Raw genomic sequence first — 26,779 nt, 5'->3', positions numbered from 1 at the left:
CGCTTCTAAGCACTTCCTGCTGGATCGTATCCTTTGGCTCTTACAATTTAGGAGGCTGTGAAATCGAATGTTCGTCTCAAAAGGACCCTCTTGGTTCGTCTGCTACCCACCAGCACAGGATCAGCTCACCATAGGCAGTGTAGGAACTGGCGAGGGTGAATTTGTGAGAAGGTGATATACGTAGGTTAAACTGGATTCTTATGTAAAATGTTATGTTTTGTTGTAGGAATTACCGCTGTATCTTAAGTTGCTGTTTACTTACCACATAGTTCGGTTAATTACCGTTAGTATCATATATGCACTCTTAGCCATATTAGATTTTACTTTCTCATAAATTCTGAATTGGTTAAACTTTAAATGGAATAAACGGATAAACAGCAATTTCCAGACATAAAGTAAAATAAAATTGCTTAATATTATAATGAACTTTTATATGTCCTACGTAGGAGAATTACATTTCTAGAAGTATGCGCCGTTGCCTATATATGCGGCTTTTGTACTCATAATGGGATATACGTGAAAATGTGGGGGTTTTGCACTTTGCTCTTTCGTACGAAATTACAGTATAATTGTGTAGCGTTTCTTTTATTTCCCCATCAATTTATCTTGCTTTTCTTAACTAATTTTTCATCTAGGATTTATGTCGGTCTTCTTGCAATGGAGGTCCAGGGCAGATACTCTACCAAGGAGTGCCCATTACCAAATATATACATATAGTTTAATTAAATTTAAACTTTTCTCATAACTGACATTTATTATGAGCCTCTTTACACTCTCCAACGGGTAAGTATATGCCTTGTACGTCAATCGCAGGAAATGGCAGATTGGCCTATGCTTACTAAATAATTATCCTATAATAATAATAATAATAATAATAATAATAATAATAATAATAATAATAAATAGGCTACGCGTTTTTAGTTTACGTTCAGAAATACTTTCAACATTATAAGTGAAATATATTTATCTTCATATTCTTTTGGTACAGGACGAATTTCTAGCATTACATCCTCAGTGTTTATAGCATATTATGTATAATACAAATTAAGTATATGATCTGTTGTCCTAGTAATTCCTCCTGAACACTCTCGAGTGTTATGTTGGTAACAGTAGTTTGATTGTGTAACAATATCTTCTTGCAGGGAAAGGGGGAGAAATTTGGGCAGGCCTTGTGACAGTCATGCAGTTAATCAAAACAATTGGCTACCAAAATTCCCACTGGATATGTAGGAATTATTTATTTATTTTTTTTCATTTTTGTGTAGTTTTAAAACAAGTTTATCCTTCTACTCTCCATGAGATACTTCATCATTAACTGGGTTTTGGTCTGAGAACTCTGTATTGTCCCTGCTGTAATAAGAATGATACAGTATCATGCACATGTGCATATGTATATAGCACTGATTTGTATTGCAGAAAGTTGAGTAAGTCATTTAGGTAATTTCCTAGAAGACGGGCAAAATCCAACATGGTTGACGAAAACTACCAAAAACGTTCTGCCAACTATGAAGTCCAAATGTCACCAAACATCGCAAAATCAAAGATGAAAAATCAAATATACGTTCATATTTTTAAAGAAGAACAAGCCCTTCAAAAAAATTAAAATATATTTAATTTTTCGCCTTTGATTTGTTTGGCGTTTAGTGGCATTCGAACTTCATAGTTGGTAGTACTTTTCTGGCAGTTTTCGTCCGCACTTTACCCCCAAAAATCACCAAAACACAAAACAAAACATAATAATTTATCAACTTATCAAATAAAATTCAATTCTCATTGACGTCTTCACAGTATAAATGACACAGGCTTTAAGGCAATCTAACCTTAAACCATTCAGCCAACAAAGAACTAAACCAGCACTTTGTCGTACAGTCAACTTTGCATAAATAAACCACGTCTTTACACTAAATGAAATTCTCTTCGAACACTTATTACACCTTAACATCTACAGAAAATTCAGTAAATAATTCCTTTAAACCACAGGAAAACAGTGTTCTCCTCAACATTCAACACAATCGTTATTCACCAGCGAAAGAACTAAACCAAAATCGACACAAAATTTAATAAATAATTTCAGAATACAGATTCCTTCCTTTCCCTCTTACTTCAAAATTCCAACCTCGTGCACACAAAATAAATTATTGACACTGAGAAGTGCCTTTTCGTAAGCATGACGATGTGCATTCGACAAATGCAGACAAATCTACAATGTAACACCACTCACGTCAAACAACCAAGAACAACTGACGTCATTATCCATTCAAAATTAATGAAGATTCTAGAATAAATTACAACTATAACCAATCAAATCGAAAGAAAATCACAAAAATCATAAAATGACAAACTTTCAATAGCTTTAGCCATTAGACACAACATAACACTACTCACGTCAAACAACTAAGAACAACTGATAACGTCATTATCCATTCAAAATTAACGAAAATTCTAGAACAAATGACAACTATAACCAATAAAATTAAAAGAAAATCACGGCGACACCTAGTATAAAATCCTAGAACATGTAAAAGTCACTAAAAGATCACTAACATTTAACTCTGAAATAAAAAAAGTTGGTAATACTTACTATATTCAACCAAGTGCCCGTCTTCTATGAAATTACCGTCATTTATATAAATGAGAAAAAGGAAGGTCTTTAGCACAGAACCTTGTGGAATGCCAGTTACTACATTAAGTATATTAGATCTTTCTGGGTAAAGTTTAAAATCCGTATAATGACTTGAATCGTTATTGCACACATTCACCTGAAGTTGCATAGGCCTATAGCACATGTACCGATTCACTGGCACCGGCATCAATTGATCATTCATATTAGGCATGTGTTTCCAAGTGGTGTCTCGCACCCATCGATGGATTGATTGTGGTGCTTTTTATTGTGACCAAATGATACAGTTCTTTTTTATATCTCTGCCAGTGAGTTACTGGTAAATTTCAAGTGGCTTGGCTTGGTCGTGGGTGTCAAGAGCATTAAAAGCTTTGCAAAGTTCTGCTCTCTCTATTCTCCCTCACTACAAACTGTGACGTTACACAGAGGCAGATTTGTACTGTGGTAATTATGTTACTTGTCATTTTTTTAGTAGGTTATTTAACGATGCTGTATCAACTACGAGGTTATTTAGCGTCGATGAGATTGGTGATAGCGAAATGGTATTTGGCGAGATGAGGCTGAGGATTCGCCATAGATTACCTGGCATTCACCTTATGGTTGGGGAAAATCTCGGAAAAAAAACCCAACCAGGTAGTCAGCCCAAGCGGGGATCGAACCCGCGTCCAAGCGCAACTTCAGACCAGCAGGCAAGCGCCTTAGCTGACTGAGCCATGTCGGTGGCCTGTGTTACTCGTCATAACAATGCAGATATAATATTAAAAAAAAAAAACTCTTTTCGAAGTTAATGTCGGCTTGAGCGCATTTATTTGTAGTTAAAAAGTAGTGGAAAAGTTTGTTGTGTTTATTTGTATTTGATTTCACCTGTTTCGTGGTAGAATATGGCTGTCCTGTAATCAGAAGTCCATATACTTCTAAGATTGTGAAGTTATTGTGGTAATGTTTTTTCATAATGTAGGATTTCCTTCTAGTTGGCATTTGTGTAGATGGTAAATTTGATTATATTTCGTGAAGTTGTAATAGATCACTCAGTCTTTTGGTTAATGATCATTGGAAGAGGCGAACTCAGTAAAGTGTGTGATCTTTTTTGTTAAGACATGACGTATTATCTAATGTATTTGTGCAAATTATTGTGGAACTATGGAATAAGCGAGTTTTCGTAAGGTCAAGGATCAGTGACAGGTTTGGTTTGTTCAGGCTTTTGGTATGACATCCATATGAGTCATTCCATGCCAAATCACTCAACCCACAACCTTACAGTCTCTGATCTTCTTGAAATTTGGCATATTTGCAGACCTTGTTAAAGTAAATATTCATACAAAATTTTAGTTCCATATGTTATATACTTTACGGAATATAGGACTTCAAATAATTTAAAAAGTAAAGGATTTTCTAGCATATGACTTTTTATTTATTGGTATAACTCAAATAGTAATTAACTTACAGAATTGAGAGAGGTCTCAATCAAAAGCTACTGAAAAAACTTTTCAAATGATATATAACACAACTATGTTTGTAATTATTTAGTTTGCAAGGTCACGTAATTTGACCTTTGACCTTGAATGACTCAAAATATGTCATCTCAAAAATCCTGAAAAAATTACACAGAAATGAGCAATATTAACTTCATAATTACCCAGAATATCAAACTGGACACTAACATGTGATCATGAAATAATATTTTAACAGGCGTGTTCTTAAAGTAAGTTCCGTTTTCAGTTATAGCCGTCGCATCGCTGCAATTGTTATTTTGTGCATGCATGTTTTCTTCTTCAGTCCTCAGGCAAGTTGTGCATGCAGCTTCAGTCCGTGTGTGTGGTTAGTTGTGATCAGTTGAAATGTTTAAAGTGATCGAGCACCCCGCTGACTGTGAGATGCGGTCTGTTATCCGTTTCTTGAATTAGAGAAACATCAAACCAGCTGACATTCATCGTCAACTTTGTGAGGTGTATGGTGATGATGCCATTAGTGATGGAATGGTCAGGAGATGGGTTAGGAAGTTCGAGGGCCTTGTCTCTGTGCATGACAAGCAGTGTACCGGTCAGCCATCTTTGGTCAATGACGATTTGGTGCGTGCTGTCGATGAAAAAATTCACGAGGATACGAGGTTCACAATTTCTTCGCTTTCCTTGAATTTTCCACAAATGTCGCGGAGTGTTCTCTACAAAATTGTGACAGATTGATTACAATATCGAAAATTTGCTCATGATGGGTACCCAAAATGCTCACCGAGGAACACAAAACCAAACGAGCTTCCAGTGCATTGAACTTTCTCACACGTTACAGTGAACAAGGTGATGAGTTTCTTGACCATATCGTGACAGGTGACGAGACTTGGGTGTCTCACATGACACCTGAATCGAAGCAGCAGTCCATGGAATGGAGGCACACTGCATCACCAAGGAAAAAGAAATTCAAACAAACCATGTCAACACGCAAGATCATGTGCAGTGTTTTTTGGGACAGAAAAGGAGTCCCACTCATCGAATTCTTGCCTCAGGGTGAAACCATTAATAGAGAAACCTATTGTCAGACCTTGAAGAAGCTCTGTCGCGCAATTCAGAACAAGAGACGTGGGATGCTGACCGACGGAGTTGTGTTGCTTCATGACAACGCTCAGCCACACACAGCTCGTGACACCCAAAATCTCATTTAAAAATTTGGCTGGGAACAAATTGACCATCCTCCCTACAGCCCGGATTTGGCTCTGAGTGACTTTCATCTCTTCCTGCACCTCAAGAAGTTTTTCGGTGGAAAACATTTTGATGGCGACGAAGTGAAAACAGCAGTATGGGAGTGGTTCACATCGCAGGTGGGTGAATTCTACAATGAGGGGATAGAAAGACTTGTGCCACGACTCGATAAATACCTCAATAATGGTGGAGATTATGTTGAGAAGTAATTGAAGTATGGGGAATACAGTGCAACAAAAATGGTTTGTAAATATCTTCCCGTTTACTTACTACACCCTTTTGGAACTTATTTTAAGAACACGCCTCGTATGTAGTGAAATATGCATATAATACTGAACACCATGTCGCCATTGATTTTGTTAGATGTAATGTAGTATGTAACTTTTCGTACAAATTCCAACTCACAAGGGATGTGCGTGACCTCGAATGCTCAGAACCGCACAAAAATGTGCTTAGAATATAAATAGTTCATCTCAAAAACAATGGTATGAATCATTCCCACACAAAAGTCAGCTGTTGTCTGCTAGCATCATTCGACGGTGGCATGTTGTACCTGCACTAACAAGTACTTTAGTTGTGTGAACAGTATAGCTGCAGTAGGAGTGTTTGGTTGTGTGTTAGAGTGTAAACAGTGTACATAGGTATCATGAGGCAAATTAATTCCATGGATGTTGTCAAAATGTTAGAGGCAAAGTTGCGACATGCTGAATATAGAAATATAATCGGAGTCGAGGATAGGAGTTGCGAATATGTTATATGGCATAATAATGCACAAATACAATGGGAATGGCACAGAAATGAAGATAGCTGGATAGGTATAGTGATTTTGAAGGACAAGAAGAAGCCTGTACCTGAAGTTGGCTCTTCCAGCAGTACACGACTTTCATCTCCAGAGCAACAGAAACCTTCAAGTCAAAGTGAGTACGAACCATCTCCACCCAAAATGTCGAGACCCAGTGTATTACAAGATATTGATGACAACATACTGGAGAACATTTGTGAAGACTATTACAATTGTGGCTTCAACTCCTATAGCAAACTTATGAATGAGATGCTATAAGTGCATTCGAAGTAAATCAAATTGCAAGTTAATATTAGATTATGTGACTAGCAAAATGCGAAGTCGAGCGCACTTCAAAGGAAACAGGCTGTCACAATTAAAAACTTTAAAAGAGTACGTAATGTCACAATTTGATAGGTCAAGAGCATATGGATCTGCAATTCACTATTGGTATCTGCAAATGTGGGCACTAGAAGCGTCTAACGTGGTTGGTTGGACAATTTCACAGCTTCGATTACTTTTATCAACAAACTTAAGGCTGAATATGGCATTTCTTCCAGGGATATTACTACGTTTGTGACATGTAAGGACATACAAGAAGATCATAGTATTCGTCAGAAGGCACAAGAGGTTTGTGGAAAAAGTGAACAAATATGTAACAGATGAGAGTGTGGACAAAGAAAATCTTTGGAACAGTGACTAAAGTCAATTTAATTATGAAATGTCTTCATTGTCAACACTATCTCACAGAGGAGAGAAAACTACAGCTGGTGTGTTGCAGTCTGTGTATAGCTCTCTACACACAGCTATACAATTCATGTGGCTTTATCAATGAGTGGCAGATTAGCTAATAATTTCTATGTCTGTTTTCAAGAGACACAAGGCACTTTTGGCCCAAATGTTTCAAAGAAACTTGAAGCAACATGCCCACGAAACATTCATATGGAGGCAACCAAAAGTGGAGAAGTGATGAAAGAGCATATGAAAAGTTTTGTAACTACAGTCCTTGGTGAACATATATGTGACGATGAGAAGAGTCTGTTGCTGTGTGATTCCTGGTCAGGCCATAGAGATTGTACTCTGTTAGATGAAAGTTTTCCAACCAAACAAGGATGTTACGCTCAAGATATTGCCAACGAAGACAACAAAATATTGCCAATCTCTTGATGTGTACTTCTTAGGCAATATAAGCTCTACATGAGAAGGATCATTGATTTTATAATACTACAGTGTGAAAAACCACAAGTAAAGTTACATGATCATCATTTCATTATCAGATTTCACTCTGTGCTATACAATCAACTTTCTGCACTGAAGTACAAGCTTATGTTACAATATGCTTGGTAAAAGGCAGGTTATGACATTGACATACCAATATCATCGTTTGAAAATGTAATTAGTGTGGCGTTTGATATTGGACTGCTTGAATGCGAAAGTGATGTTGAATGTGAAAAAGGGGCTTTAGTCAGATGTGCATATTATTCTGTTCCACTTTTCTTTGACTACTTCATTGAAATCTCACTTTGAAGACTGAATAGCTGTGCAACACTATCAGGTCAGTAGAAAAAGTTTGATCTTCAGATAGCGTAATTGGGTCATTCCACGAAAATGCGAAATTTTCACGAAAAATAAAAATCTCACGAATCTCTTCTTGTTATATGTCATTTTTTTCGTTATGATCAGAATTTTTTGAATCTGATAACACTCATTGTGTAACAACACGTATGTCTGAGAAAAAGCGCCAAGAAGTCTGTGGTTTAAGAGCGCGAAATTATCTACTAGAAATCACATATTTGAATGCACATTTAAGGCAAATAAATAATTACTTCTGTATGTTAAATGCAATTAATAATAAAGTGCGGACCTTTGTTAATAATGACAATGCATATAAACCGTAATACAATGATTATTTCGTGCTTGATTGCAATTATTACAAGGAAAGGTTGAGAGTTCGTGTGTTATTCTCAAATGGACATTTGTTTATATTTCTTCAAAACTATTTAATTTTTTCATGTTTCATAAATGTAGAAGTGAGAAACATCACATAACAATCAACTTCTTATATGGGCAACATTTTGATTTATGTACGTATTCTACAAGAAAAACACGTGACACACGTAACATGACTGTGACACACGAACAAAAATGTTATGTTCGTGTGTCACTAAAGTTTATCCTAAAATCCAGTTACAAATTTTGTTGTTATTGGAAGTCTTTATGTCTAAACATAATTAGTAGTGGAATTTCAAATACTTATTGTTGATTTAGATAATTGTGTGTGAGTGCACACGCACCTGTGTGTTTTTTTTTTCAATGTACATAAACTGTAAGTTAAACACTTGAAAATATGTGTTCCATAATACTGTTATAAGGGGGAAAGGAACTGGCCACGCTATCCCATATCTCCTGGCCTAGTTGCCTTATAAGTAGTGCCTTCTTGGTATCACTTGTGAGGTTCACACCTGTCTTTGGACAGACTAAACAACAACTGTTGTAAAAATATAGTGTGTAGGCCTAAAATTAGCATAAGACATTTTATGCCTAAAGTTCGTATAAAATATTTATTATTTTTTTAATTCCTTGAATTAAAAACTTAAAAAATTGGTTTATGTTAATTTATTTCATATTAAAAACAAGCTTATGCAGTACATTTATATTGTAAACAGGTAGCCGCCATACTAGGCCTATGTATAAATAAATTGGTGTAATTATTTGCACATTAGGTAAATGGTACTGAATTTCTGATATTATTTTAAAATCGTTTTATTTAATAACATTAATTAATTTACCCTAGGTATCATTTAGCAATTCTAAAAGTTAGGCCATTTTAAATCTATATTACTTTTTCTATTAATATAAATGAAGAGCACAGGAAAAGAACGTGCTTTGTCCACTTTTTTTCAAAAATGAGTTATGCATGCTATGAGATGCAGGATTCCATGTAGTTTAAAGTTATTAATCGACCAATGTGATAATGTGAATAGTCGAAGTGCTACAAGAGATTTTAGATTTGGCGTACAGGGAAAGAACGTGCTAAGTCCTCTCACTACAGGGAAATAATGTGCTCTGTCCACTGTTTCTGTGATTTAATTTTTAGTTTCCTTACGGATTGGCATGCATGTTATAGCAGGAAGAAGGGAATTGGAGTAAAAATAATATTCCATTGTTTTTCATTATTGTTATAATGAGAAAATTCGTTCTTGCTGCATAAACTTTATGTACAAGTATAAATCTTTTTAGTTTGAGAAATTCAGTTTAGAAGTATAAGTGTTGTAAATTTGTCACTTAAATTGTAATATTATTATTAATATTATTATATTAGTGAATGTTGAGTACTTCATCTGAGGATGGAACTCAGAGACCTTCGACTTCTAACAGTGTTAAGAAAAAGAAAGTACGAGGGAGAATGACTGCAGTCATGAAGAAATTAAGGGTTGAATCACATGAAGTAGGAGAAGACTGCAACTGTTAGTTAAAGTGTTTCGAGGAAGTAAGTGCTGAAGAAAGATCAAGTATTATAAGGCAATTTAATGATTTAGAAGACTGGAATCAACAATCATTACATATGACTGGGCTCATTACAATAATTCCAGTTTATCGAAAGCGATCAGTCATTACAGCAATGGAAGGACCAATAAATTGTATCTCCCAGAAGAACTATCAGTGAAAAAGATGTATGAAATGTTCAAGAAAAAATACCAAAATTTAATAATTTCATATGAAACATACAGAATAATGTTCAACACCAAATTCAATATAGCATTTGGATATCCAAGGAGTGATACATGCATGTGATAAGTACACAGCTGAGATGGAAGTGCTGAATGCAAGACTGACTGAAAATAATTTAGATGGCAACATGAAGAAACAAGTTTTGGAATAAATTAATAAGATCACCATTAACAACAAGGTCTATAAACCCAAAGTTGAAATATTTTATACCAGAAAGAGGAATGCTCGTTTAAGAAGTCGGAAGTTTGAAGAAACAGAAGCAATTTTCATGGACTACGAAAAAATGTATGCTTACCGTACATTAGTATCAATGATGTCTATTAGTATTACAGAAGGCAATTATTTGTTTACTCTTTCAATATTCATCAAATTTCAGATGAAACTTCAGTGTTTTGTAGTTGTACTGAAGATAATGGTAGAAAAGGAGCCAATGAAGTCGTATCCTTTTTAAATCACTTTGTGACAGGAATAATGGACAACAAAGCGGATATCTTGAAAATTTTTGTGATTCATGTTCAGACCAGTGCAAGAATTATATTGTTCTGAAGTATCTTAATTATCTTGTGAACGAATTTAAACTTATGAACAGAATGAAACATTCGTTTATGGAATGTAATAAAATATAGGACTATCTAATACAAAAGCAGTAACAGAACTTCCAATGGGTTGGGTGCGGATCATGGTACAAGCTCGAAGTAAACCTACGCCTTTTGATGTTGTGGTGTTCAATCAAGATATGATGGGAAGTTGGGAGTCATTTCTGCAGAAGAAATATTTGAGGAAATACTCATTTCTTACAAGGCCCATCAGAGGGGTAATCATCACAAAAGAACACCCTCACCTCATTCAACATCGTGATATGTGTAATGGAACTAGGATTTCGTCGGTGGTGAGAGCTTCACTGCGATTTCGAGAGTAGCAATCTGAAGAATACCCATGTCCTGCTTACAGAGGCAAAACACAAATTATTTTGAATAATTTATTTTATATCCGCTAATAATTTAAATATCGGTAACATTATTTATAACAAAGAAACTTCGAAGGAAAAGTATTAGGACCTCCAGATTTTGAAGGAATTTCGTGGACACGAAGATAGAGTGTTTTACACAAACCTTCCACACTAGACTGGGCTGTGCATTTTGGGACAAAAGTGATTTTTATTGTTATTAAGTCCTGCGCAGTTTGGAACAAAAGTGATCATTGTTATTGTTGTTATTGTTATTATTATTATTGTTATTATTATTATTTTCATTATTATTATTATTATTATTATTATTATTATTATTATTATTATTATGTCCTGTGCATCTTGGGACAAAATTGCACAAAAGTGATCTTTATTATTATTATTATTATTATTATTATTATTATTATTATTATTATTATTAGGATTGTACATTTTGGGACAAAAATGATTTTTATTATTATTAGTTCATGTGTATTTTGAGCCAAAAGTGATCTTTATTATTATTATTATTATTATTATTATACCTTGTGTGTTTTGGGACAGAATTGATCTTGTTTTATTCTTATGAGGCCCTGCGCATTTTGTGACAAAAGTGATTATTATTATTATTATTATTATTATTATTATTATTATTATTATTATGCCCCCACTCCACTTCATCACAGAAAAAGTTAAAAAAGGAAAGAGAAAATGTTTAACGTTATGTTATCATTTAAAGGTTTGTCAATCCTGTGATTTTGAAATTCTGAATTCAAAATTTCTATACATACAATACACACAAACACACATACAAACACGTTTCCGGAAGAAAACAGCTTTACTTGTAATATTTAATCTAAAATTAATTCCTCCGTACATAAGAAGCACGTTTTTTCCCTGTAACTTATGACATTACTTTACATAAATGTCAATAAAACTACAATTTTCAAAAATAAGGATGCAAACTTAAATTCAAATTCATTCAGATAACCTGTTCTTTCATACTGACTTAGGTGTTCATTAATATCTCCGTTAGTATCCATGGAATTTGGTTTCAAACTTTGAAATTGTTCTCCTGAAAAATTTGATAAAGTGGACAAAGCACGTTCTTTTCCTGTGCTCTTCAAATATTAATACATTTTGAACATTTTTTGATAGTATTTTCAAGAATTTAAGTTGGGCTGCTTACTTGGTTGGGTTTTTTCCGAGGTTTTCTCCAACCATAAGGCGAATGTCAGGTAATCTATGGCGAATTCTCGGCCTCATCTCGCCAAATACCATTTTGCTATCACCAATCCCATTGACACTAAATAACCTAGTGATTGATACAGTGTCGTTAAATGACCAAGTAAAAAAGCCGTCAAATATAGGCTACATATGAAGTTACAAAATCTTGTGGTGGCGAAGAATTTAAAGTGTCTGTGATGTCCAAGGAAGGGAAGTACTACAAATGGCTGACACATTGGTATATTCGTCACATGATATTACACAGGAAATATCACCACATATGGTTGTAAACAACCGTGAATATTTCAATTTAAAAGTGTATTTTAGTGTAATCTAGTGTTGTTTTGTATAATAAAAACTGTAGGCATAGTGTATAAGTCTTCCACAGGAAGTGATGTATTTATAGTGCATTTAAAACAATTAGTAACCAACATGACAGAAATGTTCGTGTGTCACGTTTGTGTGTTACAACACATTTGCAATATTTTGTTTCTTAATGGCACTGTTAATTTTTTTTAAAGTTCGTGATTTAGCAGTTAGATGTACTACACAATTGTCTTAATTGTTTGGAAAACAACTGAATGCATTTATGTCATTTGGCACAATAATATGAACATTTTCCATTTTGGTAATAAATCTAGTGGCAAGAAAATGTTCGTGTGTCACACCATACAATATTTAATATTTTTTGCATTATTAATTATTCCTTTTCATTAAGAATTTGTGTTTATATTTAGGAATACTTATGTTAAAAGACAGTAATGTCTTTTTCATGAATTACTAAGTATTTAATTAAATATCCTGTGAAGATCATAGTTAGGTACTTAAAAAATGTTACGTGTGTCACTATGGAATGACCCATTATTTTAAGCAGAGGGAAATATAGCAATATAGTCACGACATTGAAATATGTATGTTTTGGTCCTATTATATCGATATTTTGTTTCTTTGTGTTACCAAAGTTCCTCTCTTAAGGCTCGTCTCCACTAATAAACATTTAACAACAACATGTTAAATGAAATTGAAAAATGAGTTCTATTCAGTCAATACTTAACATAACACAATAAAACATGTTATAATAACATTTACACAGATTTTAAAAACAAACGTTTTCGCCAATTTTGATTGGCATCTTCAGGTCGTGTAGGCCGAATGGAACATGTTATAAAAAGTGAACACTTGGTATATGACGTTAAAAACCAAAGTTACAACTGTAATATCACTTAAAAACAGAGAATAGAATATAGCAAAAAGCCTCCACGATGTGTGTAGAATCACTGTGTTGAAAGAGGCGTGTGTGAACCAAGGAAACAGCAAAACTCTTCTGTCATTGCAGATACAGTGCTGTTTCCTTGGTTCACACACGCCTCTTTCAACACAGTGATTCTACACACATCGTGGAGGCTTTTTGCTATATTCTATTCTCTGTTTTTAAGTGATATTACAGTTGTAACTTTGGTTTTTAACGTCATATACCAAGTGTTCACTTTTTTTATAACATGTTCCATTCGACCTACACGACCTGAAGATGCCAATCAAAATTGGCGAAAACGTTTGTTTTTAAAATCTGTGTAAATGTTATTATAACATGTTTTATTGTGTTATGTTAAGTATTGACTGAATAGAACTCATTTTTCAATTAACACTGAACTTAACGGAACCAATATGCCTTTGAAATAACATGTTAAATGTTAAACTGTTTACTGTTAACATCGCAACATGTTGACTGAACATGTCATTGCTAATTTCATTTAACACTTTGTCCACACTGTTAAACATGTTAAACTTTACTTTCTTTGCATAGTCCACCATAAACAGTCTAGGCTATGAGATTTTAATGTAGGTAGTGTCTTATTTTTTAAATCTTGGACAATGGACTCAGATGAAGATGATTTGGTTTTTGTAATTGCCTCTGTAGCTTATTAAAAGGCCTTGAAAAGGAAGAAATGAGACTGTGGATGCGACAATATCTTAGTAAAAGACACAATACAGAAGACATTCTAAACAAGCTTAAAGTTAAGATCGATTTGGATTATAAAACTTTCTGAGAATGTCAGAACACGATTTTAATAATATAGTGCTGCAAAAAAACTTCCTGTCATATCAAAGGAAGACACACAATTAAGAGCAGCCATTTCACAATTAAAAAAATTGCAGTTCAATTGATTGACTGTCATAGAAGCTACGACATGATAAATGTTGAAAGAGCGACTAATATCGTGTGATTCTTTCCGAACTTTTACGAATGTTAACATACGTCACCATTACGACCATTACTGACGTCAACATAGCATTAATGTTTAGCATATGACGAGGATGCAAAAACTCTCTACTGTATTCTCGAGAACAGTTAAATAATAATAATTTCAGTTCTCTAAAACAGTCGGCCTTCTTTGGTTTGTCTCTGTATTATTTTGCAGCCACATCCCACAAAGAAGGCTTTTTCATCAGTGCATTAATCAATTTTATTCTAACAATATTTTCTTTTGTCCACTCCACTATTTCGAACAACTTACAGCCAACACCAAGGATCGTATAAAAATTATCAAGAGGTGTTCCTAGTTACGCGCCACAAAATCGAATGTTAGTTGCTATGGAAACTGTACAAACTGTACCGACACTGCATTGAGCAAGTGAATTGACTTGACATGTTTTCCATTGCTGCTGGAAAACACGCCAATATGTTAAAAGTGTTAACGTCAACATACTCAGTTAACATGTTAAGTCAATTGAGACTTGAAATGTCTATATACATGTTAAATTCAACATATTATATTATCATGTTGTTGTTAAATGTTTAATAGTGGAGATGAGGCTTTAGACCTTGAATAGGTGATCATTCAAATGTTTCTTGTGGTAAGACGTGCAGTTTTGCGTGAGAATAACTCATACCACTGTTTTTGGGATGAGCGATTTATATTCTAAGCACATGTTCGTGCGGTTCTGAGCATTCGAGGTCACTCACATTCCTTGTCAGTAACGAATCTTGTGATCTTGCATAGTTAGTGGCGTTTCATTTGGTCCAGGAAATGTTTCCTGACTTTAAAATTGAGAACGTCCATCGAGATAACTGCTTCTTTCGTCCACTTCTTTCAAAGCCAGTAGTGAATTATGTGTCCCATATCACGTGTGTTCCGGAATTTTATGTACGGTACATATGCTGTCGAATTTGAGCAGTTCTGTGTTCTATTGTACTACCTTTCAAGAGCGATTACTATTTGCCGCATTTTTCCAGTGATATCTTGAATTCTTGGCAGTTGCTGCTACGGTTTTCTTTACAATCTTCACACTTTCATGGACACTTTGCATTCCTTTTCCAGAAAACTGTTCGTGAATGCTTTTTCATTTCACTATGGGGGGGAGGTGATGATTCATAGGAACTGGAACTGGTTGTCATGTTGTGTGCTAGAGGGTCGAGCATATCACTCTCTTCAGATAATGTGTCCCAAGATTCCATCATTATCATACTACAATGTTTCTCCTTCCAACAAGACAACATTGCCAGTGATATGTTGCTCCAATAGGCTATACAACTCTAGTGCAATTGCCTATCGATGTACGTTGGAGTCGTTTGTCCACTTGGTAATTCTTCATGACCTCATTCACCAGTATGTGTATCACAGCATGAGGGTTACAAGCCATTTTTCAAAACACAATTATCTACACATATTTCACATACAGTTTTCGCTAGTGTAGGAACAGATCTGTGCTCTGAATATACTACTTAAATGCCAGTCACTGATGTACACAATGGATACCTGCCAGCAGGTGCTGTATCACCTAATGACACAGGTACAGTGTTTGACAACGTATGGCTGCAAACATTACAGGTATGCACTCCACTTTCATAGCCCATGTTATAGGGTTTACAGGTGATTGCGAAATGCTGCACTTTGTACCATTTACTTTGGTCTCATTCTTGTCCACCTCAGAAAGTTTTGTGAGATTCTCGTCAGGAAGTCTAAGCCTTATCTTGCAAGACCAAATGATGAAGGATGGGTGAAGGAGTTTAACTGAGAGAATTCAATCCACCATCAGAATCCGGTGTGCTTAGTGAATAAAGTGTCAGCACGTACAGTTGAAAACCCGGGTTCGAGTCCTGGTGCCATAGAGAATTTTTCTCTGCTCCACCCATCCTTCATCATATGGTAATGCAGAATTCCTGCACGGAAATATCATACATACTTCGGTGCATCACAATAATTGTAAGACCAAGTTATGTACTACCATTGTCACAAACCCCACATAATGTGTGCGTATGCAAATACCATGTAAATTTCAAATGTTTGAAAGCATTTGACATGTAATTCCAGATTTTCCTCGATCTAGTAAATAGTTGCTTCAGAAAGTTACCTGCAACATCAGTAAAGACGAATGCATGACTGGAAAATGCAGTCTGTTTAAACAAGACCAGTCACATTTGTTATCTGAGCTAATCAAGCTGAAATCTTGCCATGGAAGCAGTGGATTGAAGACAGTGGAATGCCAAATTGGTAGAAAATACATCCCCTCTAATTGTCAAAGAACTAGAGAATCAGTTACCAGGATTTAAAGGACACTGTTGGATAAAGTAGAAACAATACAAATATTTTGACTCCTGTGAAAAGAAGCTTAATGAAAGTGAGGTTGTCATGGAAGTTGATTTTGTGGAGAACTTTTCTCTGATAACACAGGATGAATTCTGGCAGCTCCATTGTAGCTCTAAACAGGCAACATTATTCACATGTTATCTGTGGCACAATCAAAAAGTATCATCTTATACGAGGATAATAAACTTTCAGCCATGGATGATGCCATTTCACTTGTTAAAATACGAAAGAATGTTATTAAATTTTTTAATCTTCCAGAAATTCAAATGGAAGGAAATGGTATTTTTTTTACCAATTTTGTGAGCGAATCATATACTTGTAAATGTTCAGATCAGGTGAAACTGATCTTTTAGTTTGAGTTATGTTTTATGTTAGGAAATGACAATTATTGTGTAAAATGTATGGCAGGGAATTCAATATAAACAAGATATTTCTGAAAAGACTTAAATCACTGTTAGGCCATCTGGAATATAATAAATACGTGCTGTTTGTTCAGAATGGTACCATGCATACAACATGAAATATGAAAGAGATTTTATTTTTAAGCAACTTGAAACAGTGAGATTAATCATATTCCGAATATTTTTCTTCTATTTTTGTTCCGACATTGGTGGTTTTTTTTTATTATTGACATTTTCATTTATCTATGAAATTTCAGTTTAGCTGTTTTAAATTAGGAACCCTTTTGTCTGATATTTTCAAATATAACGAATTAAACATTCAATATGTCCTATTACAAAAATTGTTCACGTACCATCAGTTGATTCACAAATTCCTTTCTGGAAAGATGTATGTACGTGTGTGTGTCTGATTTGGTCACACCATTGACACATAGTTTTCCGTTAATAATAAGTTATCTTCACGTAGTTTCTAAAAATAATTTGTAGATATCATAATAGAATCATTCCATGTCAAATCGCACAAAATTATACAAATTTTGACCTTCATATTTCTGATTGCGTTTATATTTTTTTTTACCAACTCTATAGGTGTAATAAACCAACAAGTGAATTTTTATTTCCTCCTAAGTCCACATGTTTTTAAAATATTGCATGTTAAAATTCGTTTAAAAGTCGCACAATGCAACATTTAAAGGGTCATATTTCTGAGGCTATTGATGTTAAAATTTTTTTGAAAAATGCATTTAAAAGCTTAAAATACTGTCTTTTGTTAAATATTTACTAACTAATTTTAATATAATTATTACAAATATTTTTTTATGATTCAATTTTTAAAAGTTAGATATCAATGTGAAATAGCCGTATTAAAAATCTAAAAAAATGCCTACTAGGTGCACTGAAGTATTCTTAATAATCCCAGAAAAAATCACAATGGGATCTGCAGTAGTTTAATGGGAATTTAATTACTTACAAAACAATGTGTAGCAGTCAATGCAACAGCAATGGATGGGAAGTGTTGAAGCGCGCTGGGAGGTTTATTGGCGTTGGATGATCGAGTGAACATTGCAACATTACACCCAGTATGGATCAAGTCACTCGAGGAAACACTACTAATTTACTTATTATGATATCTTCAAATATTTGTACATTATACTTTTTAAACGTTTGCTTTCATTCATACTACACTTTAAATTTTCATTTGTCTACCTTCTTTCTCGAAAGAAAATTGTTTTACTAAATCTTCAGTTTTTGACAACGGAATGAAAGAATGTAATTTTAATGTACCAATTATTGGTTTTAGATTGTGGTACCTGGCCTGCAAATTTTCAGTGTGGTTTTTGTGCTTATTCAATGGACAAACTATAAATGACACTTTAAAAATGTTTTTTTGTGACCAATCAAACGGTTTTTTTTTTTTTTTTTTTTTTTTTTTTTTTTTTTTTTTTTTTTTTTTTTTTTTGGGTGTTGTTATAGGATCTTGTATAGGCTGGCTCTCGTGGCAAGTCTTTTAACAGTTCCTCCAATGCCATCACATGGACCTTTACCATGCGACATTGCAAAGAAGTGTCATTCAACGCTAATTCCATAATTGTCTTCATGTAAGCAATATTATTTTTAAAATTCTTTTTGTTTTTGTATTGTGAACTTGATCCATCGGAAGAAATTGATTTCTTCGGATTGAAAAAGTGAAAGGAATCAGTGTCATGTTTCATGCTTTCTGACATGACAGCAATACTTTTGTGACGAATTTCTGTATCTTCTTTGAAATATACTACGAAAGGATTTATTGCGGCTTGGCATTTGTTCCAATGCACACCTTGTACTGAATCTTGTATTACAAATGAATAATTTTCAGAAAAGTCTGCAATAACTATGTAATTTTGAGGTTGTACATTTACTTTGCATTCCGTCAAAAATAAAATATGGCTGACTTTTGAAGGGATGACGATGCATCTTTTACATGAAAAACTTTACTTGCTAGGGAGCCTTACACTTTTTGAAACTTTTCACGGGAGTATCGTTTTTGTTGTAGTTTTCTTTTCTTGATAGGGGATTCTATTGACATCAAACTTTCGTTTAATTTCTCAATATTACTGATTTCTAGTGCTGTATCCATAGAACTGCTAGAAGAAGAACTGGGATAATCACTTTCTCTGTCCGCACTTTCATTTGATTCATGTTTATTAATATCACAAGAACTACATATAATTTCACCTGACCTATCCAGAAGTTGAAAGATTTTTTACGGAACGAATCACATATTTGCACATTCAAAGACTCCTTTAAATTGAGCTTTATCAATAAATTGCGACTTATGCATCTTAGTGTACTATTCTTAGGAAGGTCAAATGGATCTAAACACTTGTTATATACTATGCGATCTTTACCGTTACTCATGTTATATAAAAGTCACATCACTCCATGAAATTCAAACCCTGACTGATTATTTTTCTCTTCCATATTTTTGTCTCCTGCCATCTGTTTACTGTCATAAAGTTTACTGTCTTACCCAGCCCTGCTATCGTTAAACATTTGGCTATATTACAGTATAAACATAATAGCATTGTGAAGGGCTTCCCCTCTTAGCTGAGCTGACAATAATAAAATAACTTTAGATAAGATATTTACTGTTCCTTAAGGTATTAATCACTTAATGAATGAATGCATTTGTTTTTGTAGTGTGGCAACATCAGTTATATACAACAGGGGATTTCGTAAAACTTTCTGCGGGCAACCTTCTAGCCAACATCCGCAAGCAGCTCATTAGTTGGGAATCGTGAGCGTGTGCATGCCTCCGGAAAATAAATTGTTACAAATGTATGTGTGCAGATCCCACATTTATAAAGGCAGTAGCTTACAGATAATACATCAGGGAACAAGCCTATATTTTTTTCATATTTTTAACTTGGCTATTTAATATAGTAATTTTGCTTTGAAAAAGAAATGGTTAAAAAATTAGGCCAAATTTTAAATTTATTTGTGATAGACCTAAAGTAATAAAATGTGTTATATTTAGTCTTTCAAATGTGCCAAACCGCAAATCTCAATTATATGTAGACCAGAGATGCAATTGAGTTTATGTAATAGTGCGCGCATAATTTGCGTAATTTCAAATAGTCATAACTACACAAATAATTAATAATTGTGAAAATAAAACAATACGGGTCTCCTTATTTAATGTCTGGAATTCATGAAAAAAAAATTCGACCATTTACGAGAAGGTCGTGTTTTATTGCTGTGTGATTTGACATGGAATGACTCAATAGTATCAACTGAATTTAAAGTGGTATAATTTAAATAGGAATATTGAATCTGATATTCTGTATTTTACAATTATTGGAAATTGTACCTTTGTCACACCCGTGACAATGGAATCCCTCCTCTACTTATTTTACTATTTTTAACGAATCACAGTTTGACATATCATTTTAACCATGTAAGATACTATAAAAAAGTATTATATCTTTCGATTTAGTATAAATATTGTTCGTTTTTCGTAGGTGCTAGCAAAATGGGAAAACATTTTGGTGAATTGGCAAAGATCCGAGGGATTATCCAGTATAGACTATCACCATTTGAACAGAGAGCATTTGCTGGAGCAATAAGTAAAGGTCTTCCCAATGTATTCTACAGGATTCGCAGCAGCATTTTTAGAGTCCTGCCACGTGAGTAATATAATTTCACTCTGGCTGTGCAGATTTATTTTTATTCTAAGCTGGATCTCGAAATGGCATTTGTAGAACTATTTTCCTTAGGAATAATATATATATATATATATATATATATATATATATATATATATATATATCACGTGTTAATTTGAACTAAGTTTAAAAATATCTTAGTTGACTAGTTTTAGCTTGGGAGCCATCTTCAGAACTGCGTGGTCCTTGCGTCTTCTGGTGTCTTTGCCCCTGGTGGGATGCGTTTGTGTTGTGTAGTGTGGAGTCAAATATTGTGTGTGTTCTGAAATTCAGTTGTGTGTTGAGGATTTGTTGTGGGTGTGTTTTTGTGTATCTGTAAATTTCGTATTGTTCTATGTTTAGTTTCTGGTTTTTTGGTTGGATATGTAGAATTTCCATGTCTATGTCTATATTACTGTAAATGTGGTTTGTGTTTATGATGTGTTCTGCATATGAAAGTGTTGTGTGATTTGGTTATGACTGTGATGTGTTCTTTGTAACAAGTTTGAAATGATCCGCCTATCTATCCGATGTAGAAGTTGTTGCAGCTATTGCATGTGAGTTTGTATACACCTGTCAGGTTGTATTTGTTTGTTTGTTTGTTTGTGTGTTGAGATGCTTTTGTAGAGTATTTTGTGTTCTGTGTGCGATGTTGTAGTTTAATTTCTTGAATGAAGATGTGATCTTGTGTGTGTTTTTGTTTTCGTATGTTAGTGTGATGTATTTTTTGTGTTCTCGTGTTTGCGTTTTGTTTCTATGTTTCTTGTAATTATGTTTTGTTTTTTTTCATTATGTTGTCTGTTATATTGGGGTTGTATCCATTTTTTGTGCTGTGTATTTGATTGTATCTGCGTTTTTTAAAGTGAAACATAAATCTCTGCAGCATGGCCATTCTTTTATTACATTTGCTTTACCTTCACTGCAAGAAATCATGCAGCTAATCCAAAGAAGATTGCTACATGATTCATCATGGCGGAATGCATGTTTTCGTCTTTTGCAACGATTATTATTGTTAAAATCGTGTAGTAATAATAATTCCGTGTCATTATTATGGAAGTCGAAACTATTTAACATGTTCGATTCTTTTAAGGTTAAATTGATTACTGCAGTAATAGAAGTCAATATTAAGTGTCCATCATTTTGCAGTCAGCTGGCCAAATTGCCTTTCCTTCGACCCTCTTTTTGCTGCAACGAAGTCATGAAGTGCTTTAAAAAAGGCATGGTATTTGTTTCTTCTTTGTAGTTTTGCTGGCTTATTGGTGTGTTGAGTAGTCCGTGTACCATGGCTCGAAATGCAGCATGTTTGTGTTGTGTTGTGTTGGGTGATTGGATATGTTGTGTATGTGTGTGATTGTTGTGGGTTTCTGTACATTTTGAAGATGTATTTGTTATCTACTTTTGTTGTTGTGATGTCTAGGAAGTTTATGGATTTGTTGTTTTTGATTTCTAATATGTAGCTTTGGGTGTATTTTATGTATCGATGTAGGTTTTGAATCTGTCTTTTGTTACCTTTGTGTAGTGTTAATTATTTTTCTTGCAGTCTGTCTTTAATAAATGTAAAGAGAAAACAACGTTCGTTATCACACCTTTTTCACTCTCTAAACTGTTCTTTTCTACCCGTAATGATTTATTATTTTGATGCCAGATGCCTATTTATTGTTAACCAAAGTCCCAGAATAGCCAGTTGAACACAAAATGACTAAGTGACAGTGTAATGTACAGAAACAACAATTGTTATGTAACAGTTTCCAGGTTAGATTAATATAGGGTGGATTAGAATAGATTAGTTCAATGTCTTTTGAGTCTAGTTCATCTCGTGTTTTTTTTAATAGAGAACTATTCCTGAATAAACCATTCTAATAATAATGTCAGTAATAGCTATGGCTGCCTTCTCCCATATTCTGTCTCTAAAATTTGCTACATAAAAACAAACAAGACAAGTGTACCAATCCTAATTTGAGTGTGCTGATTACAGATCTTAAGTCCATTTTTTTTATCATGTCACAGTTTTAAAATAATATTTTTAATTTTTAATTATGATGTGTGACACTACATTCAGGTCAAAATTGAGTGCTCTTGAACTCGAAGCTTGGAACACATTTGTACTAGTGTCAACTAGGTTTTTAGAAAATTATCAAGTTGATAATTATGCTGAGTTAGTATATAACATACTCAGAGCATTTCAGAATCTAGGTTGTCGCATGTTTTTAAAAATGCGCTTTCTTCATTCATATCTTGAATTTTTTCCATCAAATCTCAGCACTGTAAGTGAAGAACATGGTGAGAGGTTCCATCAGAACATATTATTAACGATGGAATCCAGGTACCAGGGTCCATACGATCCGAGCATGATGGGTGATTTCTGCTGGTTCCTACAGCGATCAACCACATGCCAACATAAGCGGAAAATCAAAGGTCTCAAGTACATTTAACAGAGTTTTTAGTGCTTACTACTTATTGTTAGTGCATATCTTATAAATGTATTTAAAATAATATAATATAACAATTTACAAAGAATATAATAAACTAAGCTCAATTTATATCTCTAACTTTACAGTACAGATGTACTGAATAGTAAGATTTAGAATTAATGTTACAGTCCCATAACTAAAAAACTTGTCGTGCTATGATAAATATGATTACAGATCTGGAATCAGCACATCAATTTCAGTATCGAACACATGAAATTTCCTCAGTAACAGACAAACAATTTTTTTGTAGATGAGTGTTAATGTTTCAAGTGAGTTTCGAAACTAGTTACAACAACAAACCAAATAGAGTGAATTTAAATAACTCAATTAAGCGTTGTCTTGTGTATCTGTGCTCCGAATCTTTGATCATTTGCAGTATGTTGTGTCTTATAGTTCGAATATTCCAGCGCCTCGTTCTTTTTTTTGGGAGGACTGTACATGCACACATATGCATGTTTATTAACATGCCACAGCTTTGTTTATCCCTGAAATTGTTCGCAAGATAATTATAAGACATTATTTGTATTAACCTCACATTAAGACATGTTGTATATCAGATTCATGTCTTCTGCAAGGGCTGTTCAACGAAATTACATGAACTTCATTGCAAAATTTATTTTCACTGTGGTCGTGGTCTTTTTTGCAAAGTAGTCTCTTCCTAATTGAACGCACTTGTTCCATCTCCTCTGCAGTACTTCAAACATGTGAACATTCTTTTTGCTTGGGCTGATTACCTGGTTGATTTTTTCCGAGGTTTTGCCCAACCATAAGGCGAATGTCAGGTAATCTATGTCGAATCCTCGGCCTCATCTCGCAAAATACCATCTCACTATCATCAATACCATCAATGTTAAATAAGTAGTTGATACAGCATCATAAAATAACCAACAAAAAACATCCTTTTCTGAACTGCCTGATACCTTTAGAACCTGTTGACACAAACCTTCCTTTTTCATGTTTAGTAACAGAAAGAAGCATATGAATCTAGATCTGGGCTGTATGGTGGATGGCTTCCACATTTCTTTTTATGACATATTCTGGTACCATATATGTGTGAGCTGGAAGTGTTGTAATCACGTTTCGTCTACTTCTCTGGTAGACATCATTAGTGTCAAGGCACTGGGGAGAGTAAAGATTATAGCGTTCCTGTGTGCCTTGCCACTGATGATATCTACTGGAGTAGTAGGTGAAATGTATGGTTACAACAGTTCCAGTAGACCAGAGCCCTTTGACCCAGATAACACCAATCCCAATGATGCTGGACGTGAAAGCCTACATTCTAAGATTATATGGGTGAGCATTATTATGGTGCAACCTTCAGTCATTAGTGTGATGATAGTGCTGCTTTTGGCACAAATGATCTTCCTGCTTCTTTAGCACAGACACGAACTGTTTCATCATAGGTAATTATAGACTTTAAATAACCCTCACCATAATCAAGTACCAGTAATTTTAGTTCTTGGCACACATGAACTCGCACTTTTTTGTGCCGAGATGAGAAGTCGTGGCATCCACTTTGCACAAACATGATTTAGAATAAGGTGTTCCAATATAATCTTGTGAGTGTTTCCCATTGTAATCCCCATACTTTGGGCTACCTCCTGCCACAATATGCTACCTTCACGAACACTAGTGACTATTGCTCCAATAGTGTTGCAGTAATTGTAATAGCAAGATTGTCTAGGCCTCTGTGTTCCTCGAATGACTTCTGTTCTTCACGAAATTGTCTGTACCTCCAGAAAGTTGTTTTGTATTGCATGACAGAATTTGTATAAACTTAAGCTTCAGCACAGGATTTTTGTAAATACAGACAAAACCTTAATGTTGCTCATGGATTAACTGTCTTTGTGTCGACTTGTATGAGTATGTGATCCATAAGCAATTGAAGACAGAAACTGTTTCAAAGTAATAGACTAAAGCTGCATTTGCACCAAAATAAATTATGTATTAAAATATTAGACAAACTTTTCTTCCTTAGCTATCAAGTGCAGTCAGTGGCATATTTGGATGTTGCAATGGTTTCCATCAGTATGTTATGGAGGGAAAGGGGAAGAGAGTGCAAATTTTTCTTGAATACCTTTGGTTTTAGTGTTTCCTAGTTTTGTATAATAGAAGATATATACATGTAAAAATGTATGGGAAGATTTTAATTTTACCAACTTTCCCATTCTTTTCAGCATTCGTAATTGCCTATCTGGTTTATGATGCAGTTGAGAAGAAGCACAACCAACTAATGCGCAAGAATCCTGCAGATTATGAAAATGATGAATAAATTTCTTAGATGGTTTAGATTTTTTGTAGTATCTTAAAATGTATGTAATATGTATAAAACATTGTGACTAATTTCTTAATTTCAAGTGTTATGAAAAATATTAATGTTCCTTCCTAATTTAAACAAATCATACTGTAATTTTGATATTGATAATACATCAGTTACCAATTTCCTAAATCCCTACATACATAAAAACAAAATCCAATCACTTCATGTTGTAATAGGAGCGTACACAACATACTTCATTTATAAAAACTTGTATTTTATTGGTACGAGAGTTTTAGTATTTCTGCACCTTATTATAATTAAAAAAAAAAAAAAACTTCTGCAGCTATATGTCTGCTCCATCATCAGGTAAGGCAAAATAAAGGTCCTTATCTTTCATTTGCATTACCACGAGTTAGTTTCCAGGACCGAATATCAAGTAATTTGTATATACACACGGAGGGTTGAGGCTGTAGAAGAACAAAAAGAAGAAGAATTGCTATTATGTATCTTTCAGAAATCATATTGATCACTGGAAGAAAGAAAGAGTTTTTACTGAATATCATTCGGAATTCATACTGAAATCTTAAGTTTTCTCTTTTGGGAGAGAAGAGTGATGCTGGCTATTGTCCAGATATGGAATTTAGTACTTACATAGTTAGCACGTACATTGTGACATGGAAAGGAGAAGCAGTGGAAGATTTGTAATTGATATACATTTTCACCCCCTTTGGACTACAATAAAGATGCTACTTTGCACCTGCTTGCTCGAATATTTCTTAATTTCTAACACAAATATGCAGAAGATGGGATTTATTTTTTTGCATTATAACAAGTAGGAAATCGTATTCGAAGTCTGTAGCAAAGGGAAAATGTATAGTTTTAACTATCCAAAACAAAATAAAAGTGAACTGGTCGCAAATTTATCATCAAGGTTTGGTGTTTCTGTTACAACAATGTGAGATCTAATAAAGAATAAAGACGAAGTGTGTGGTTGCATCAAGTTCTCACAGTTCATATTGACTATAAAAAAAAATCCACTTTGAAGAAATTGGATGTTATATTATTCTCGATCCAACACCTTCCTAGGACTTATGAATCCAAATATCTTGAAGTTATTTTCGATAGTAAGTTAACATGGAGCATCCATTTGAAATACATTTCTGAAAAAGCTCGTAAAAGATTCTCCCTTCTGAAAAGACTAGTAGGAAAGAAATACTTTGAATACTACATAAAAAATGTTTATGCAGCCAGTGCTGACATATTGTGGAGAAATTTTAATTACTTCATCTTTCATAAACGAAATAGAACATGTTCAAAACCAAGCTCTCAAGCTCATTACTGGTGGAATCAAAACAACTCCAATCGATTCTATGAGA

General features: G+C 34.1%; 1 protein-coding gene across 1 annotated transcript; it reads left to right on the top strand.

The window, feature by feature from the left end:
- The first annotated feature begins 18 nt into the window (after nucleotides 1-18).
- On the top strand, nucleotides 19-25,456 carry UQCR-Q (Ubiquinol-cytochrome c reductase ubiquinone-binding protein). The gene is made up of 3 exons (XM_069828692.1): nucleotides 19-171; nucleotides 20,490-20,654; nucleotides 25,321-25,456. Exons 2-3 carry the CDS (start codon nucleotides 20,501-20,503, stop codon nucleotides 25,413-25,415), a joined length of 249 nt encoding a protein of 82 aa, XP_069684793.1. The 5' UTR covers nucleotides 19-171; nucleotides 20,490-20,500; the 3' UTR covers nucleotides 25,416-25,456.
- Nucleotides 25,457-26,779: the final 1,323 nt, after the last annotated feature.

This window comes from Periplaneta americana, chromosome 6 (genome assembly GCF_040183065.1).
Source record: "Periplaneta americana isolate PAMFEO1 chromosome 6, P.americana_PAMFEO1_priV1, whole genome shotgun sequence".
Taxonomy (NCBI): Eukaryota; Metazoa; Arthropoda; class Insecta; order Blattodea; family Blattidae; genus Periplaneta; species Periplaneta americana.
The sequence above is the reverse complement of the archived record's forward strand: the minus strand, read 5'-3'. Positions and strand labels throughout refer to the sequence as shown.